Source organism: Malus domestica, chromosome 15 (assembly GCF_042453785.1).
Source record: "Malus domestica chromosome 15, GDT2T_hap1".
Lineage (NCBI taxonomy): Eukaryota > Viridiplantae > Streptophyta > Magnoliopsida > Rosales > Rosaceae > Malus > Malus domestica.
In genome coordinates, this window is record NC_091675.1 from 23,942,800 (window position 1) to 23,946,727 (window position 3,928).

General features: G+C 34.3%; 1 protein-coding gene across 1 annotated transcript; it reads left to right on the forward strand.

Moving 5' to 3' along the window:
- Window positions 1–1,207: 1,207 nt before the first annotated feature.
- LOC103425082 (salicylic acid-binding protein 2-like) lies at window positions 1,208–3,408 on the forward strand. The gene is made up of 3 exons (XM_008363158.4): window positions 1,208–1,764; window positions 2,193–2,327; window positions 2,952–3,408. The coding sequence occupies exons 1-3, from the start codon at window positions 1,390–1,392 to the stop codon at window positions 3,225–3,227; spliced, it is 786 nt and encodes a 261-aa protein (XP_008361380.3). The 5' UTR covers window positions 1,208–1,389; the 3' UTR covers window positions 3,228–3,408.
- The last annotated feature ends 520 nt before the right edge of the window (window positions 3,409–3,928 follow it).

The following is a 3,928-nucleotide window of genomic DNA, read 5'->3' on the forward strand; positions in this document are numbered from 1 at the left end:
TCCACTTTATGGGATTCCTGGCTGTTTATCGCACTTTATGCGGTTAGTTTTCGTCAGATACTATTTGTGTTTAATTTTAAATAAAAAAAATTAAATAATTTTAATCACACGATATACGATAAATGATTAAGATGTGATGATTCCTAAGATCTTCCAATTTAGATCCGTATAGGATCCAAATCCCTCTCAATTATCCAAAACAGGGAAAAACGTGCCTCGAGCGGTCCAGAAAGAGGGTAGGTAGTGGCCACGTTCCGTATTTTTTGTCTAGCGCTTGCAATTAACGCCCAAAGAGGGAGAGCGAGACAACAACTGAAGCTCTTGTGGGGACCTCTAGTGGTTCAACTCTGAAATCCACACCTCAGGGGGTTGAATTTCAATTTCATTTGTATCTGACGATCTCGACCTGAATTCTGACTGAAAATGTTTTCTTGTCAATTCCATATTTGACATTCGCATGATGTGTGTTTACATAGAGAATTAAACAATTTTTAAGGTTGTACTTCTTTTTAATATGCATTTAAAAAATAAAAAATATATATGTTTGCGAAGGTTTTAGTCAAAATGATCTTAAATTATTTTGGTCATTTCATGAAAAATCTTCATTAAATAAGAATAAAATGACCATAATAATTTTTGTCAAACCATTTTGACCCATTGTTTATTAAATTGAGGGTGTATTTGTGATTTTGATCCTTATTTAACATAATTTTACATAGAATAACCAAAATGATTTATGGTAGACAATTTTAAGGACCACTTCTATTGATTTCAAATCTCAGAGATCAAAGTGATGTTTTATGCAAATTTCATAAATCATTTTGACAAAAAAGCCTATTTATGAATAGTAATCGCCCATATCCATGCCAACGGATAAAGTTGCACAAAGATAATTACTTTTAAAGTGAATACTAACATGCAAATGACCCCTTACCACATGGGTGGAAAGGAGTTCAACACTTGTAAGACGTCGTGAATTTGAACCTCGTCGGTAACTATTCTAATATCTGTTGTAACTTGTAACAAAATATATCGTTTGACAAAAATAAAGTGAATAGTAACTTCGATTGGGCTGCCCCTGCCCTTGCTCAATAGTCAATATGTGAAATTGCTTTCAAGTAAAATATATAATTAAAAAAAAAAGACAATGTAAATAAGCTAATAATGCACTGACTAAAATGACACCGTAGGACAATATTTTAAAACCCACTACGTCTTAAATTTAAATTCTCTCTATCTTTTTAGTGTAACCTAGAGTAGTAATATTACTTTTAATAAAAAATAAATAAAATTCACCAAATCGCATTAATTTTTGTTGGCCATCTTTATATATATCCCCCACCCAAATCCTAGAGTATTCCAGGTGAAAGCGAATAACCAAAGGAGAAAATGGCAGCTGCACCAAAAGAAGAGAAACATTTTGTTCTAGTTCATGGGGCGTGCCATGGCGCTTGGTGCTGGTACAAGCTCAAACCGAAGCTCGAGTCCGCCGGTCACAAGGTCACAGCGCTGGACCTTGCAGCTTCCGGCGTGGACGCAAGGGCCATCGCAGATGTTCACTCATTGGCAGAATACTCCGAGCCTTTGTTGCACTTCATCGAATCACTCGGTCCGAAAGAGGAGGTGATTCTTGTAGGTCATAGCCTTGGAGGCATGAACTTGGCCCTTGCCATGGAAAGGTTCCCGCACAAAATTACTGCTGCTGTTTTCTTGACTGCCTTTCTGCCAGATACCGTTCACCAGCCTTCATATGTTTTGAATCAGGTATGTATTACCATTATCAGGCAGCTAATTAGCCAATAATAATAATTGTCTTCTCGAATCACATCATCTTATTCTCCAACTTTGCGTTTTACCGTCTGAAGATCACGACAAGTGTCTGGTTTCATGTATCGAATTTTAGAATTATTCAACACGCCCCACATGCAAGTGGGGGTTTTATCAAAAAATAATATTTAATCAAAATGTTTTTTGTTTTTATATCCACCTTCCACGAATGTGGCAATAGGTGGGCTATGCATGTTACTTCTTTTCCATATAGTAACAAATTAAATTAGTTCTAAATACCATGGATGAAAAATTGTTAATTTTCATTTCAAATATTATTGCAAGTTGTTTACTTATTTGAAAAACAATTAGAATTGATTTTAGAACTTTGTTTTTAAATTTACTTTCTGTATACATGCGAATAGTTCACGCAAAAGATACCCGCGGAAGCATGGTTGGACACCCAGTTTGCAAATTACGGAAGTGTCAAAGAACCTTTAACATCAATGCATTTTGGTCCAATGTTCTTAACGAAGCTCTATGAACTCTGCCCCATTGAGGTATATATCTTTCTCATCCTCACACACTACTACACAAGCACACAATAGAACTGCAACTGTAAATGGGTTGATCGTAAACAAACTCAAAATGCAACCCCAAAGTTAATATAAATTAGAAAACTAAACGAATTTTCTTGACTATGTTGCGCCACTTGATGTACTAAATGTTGAAAACCACAAAACATGAGGGTAGTAAATAGTTTTTTATCCTATATATATATATATGCTTAATTATGATGTTAAACAATGAATCTGGACCGCACATTTAAAGAAAAATTAACTTATCAGTGGTTAAGATCCTCAACCAGTCAACAAAACATATTTTGAGAAGTGATTTTTGCATTCTCTTTGCTCCTTTTGTACTACTACATTTTATTCTGGCATTTGAATTATATAATTGAAGAATCAAGAGATACAACCAGGTAAATAAATGCAAAAAGAGAAGACGAGAGTGAAAATGGCTTTCCTGATTTTTTTTTTCCATGCAAAAATTAAAGAAAGCTTTTTTGTCTAATCTATGGAAAAACGGTTGGTCTTAAAAGGTAGCTTGAATAAAATGAAGTCATTACAAGTCTTAGTTAATTTAGAATTAACTGCATCTGATGAATGTTGCATTATTCAAAGGATCTGGAACTTGCCAAATCCTTAGTGAGGACAAGTTCACTATTTCTTGAAGACTTGTCAAAGATGAAGAATTTCTCGAACGAAGGATTTGGGTCGGTCACTCGAGTTTACATGGTCTGTAACGAAGATAAAGCAATACCAGCTGAATTTCAACGGTGGATGATCGAAAACGGTGGTGTTACAAATGTGGTGGAGATTAAGGGTGCTGATCATATGCCAATGCTTTCCAAGCCCCAAGAACTTTGCAATTCTCTGTTGGAGATAGGAAATAAGTAAAAGCATCTGCTATGCTTATTTATGTATTTTCAATTATCCGGGAGTCATCAAACTTGTATATCATATAATGTATCGATACATCCGTTAGTATCATACTTGTTAAAAATAAAGAAGATTGTGGATGCGCCTATATTTAAGTAAAGGTTGCTAATAAAAAAGTTCATTCAAAGTTCCATTAGAACCATATATTCAAACATATAGATAGCCACTATTTACTTGAAATGTGAATATTTTGGTGGTCATGTATATGCCTTAGTAACGTACTAGTCAAGTATTTAGGGGTGCGGATTGAGAACATGAGAGATTGGAAAATGAAATCACAATAGAGCGAGAGTGAGAGAGATTCTCTCTCTATATTATTAGCTCATTTTCTCACAACTTACACTTAAGATTGCGACATTTCTATACCAAATACTCACACCATTTTCCATTTATGAGTTTTTTTTCTCTTAATGTAACCAAAGGTGTGAAAATTTTAGAATAAGTCAATGAGTCAACCATAGTAATTTGATATTAAACTGGTTAATTACATCAAACACTTTTAACTTACAAGTGAAACAAATATCAATAAATCATACCATCGAATCGCTCGGCATATACAAATTTAATAATTGAGGAGTTCACAATTCTCAAATCGGTAAGGATCAATAATTGAGAAGTTCACATGTCCCATATCGATCATGATTTCAGGAAGAAGTTTC

Bases quoted from the DNA above. Each gene is read 5' to 3' on its own strand.
- LOC103425082 (XM_008363158.4), top strand. From the start codon at position 1,390: ATGGCAGCTGCACCAAAAGAAGAGAAACATTTTGTTCTAGTTCATGGG. The intron at 1,765-2,192 runs GTATGTATTACC...ACATGCGAATAG, and splicing joins CTTCATATGTTTTGAATCAG to TTCACGCAAAAGATACCCGC. The intron at 2,328-2,951 runs GTATATATCTTT...CATTATTCAAAG, and splicing joins ATGAACTCTGCCCCATTGAG to GATCTGGAACTTGCCAAATC.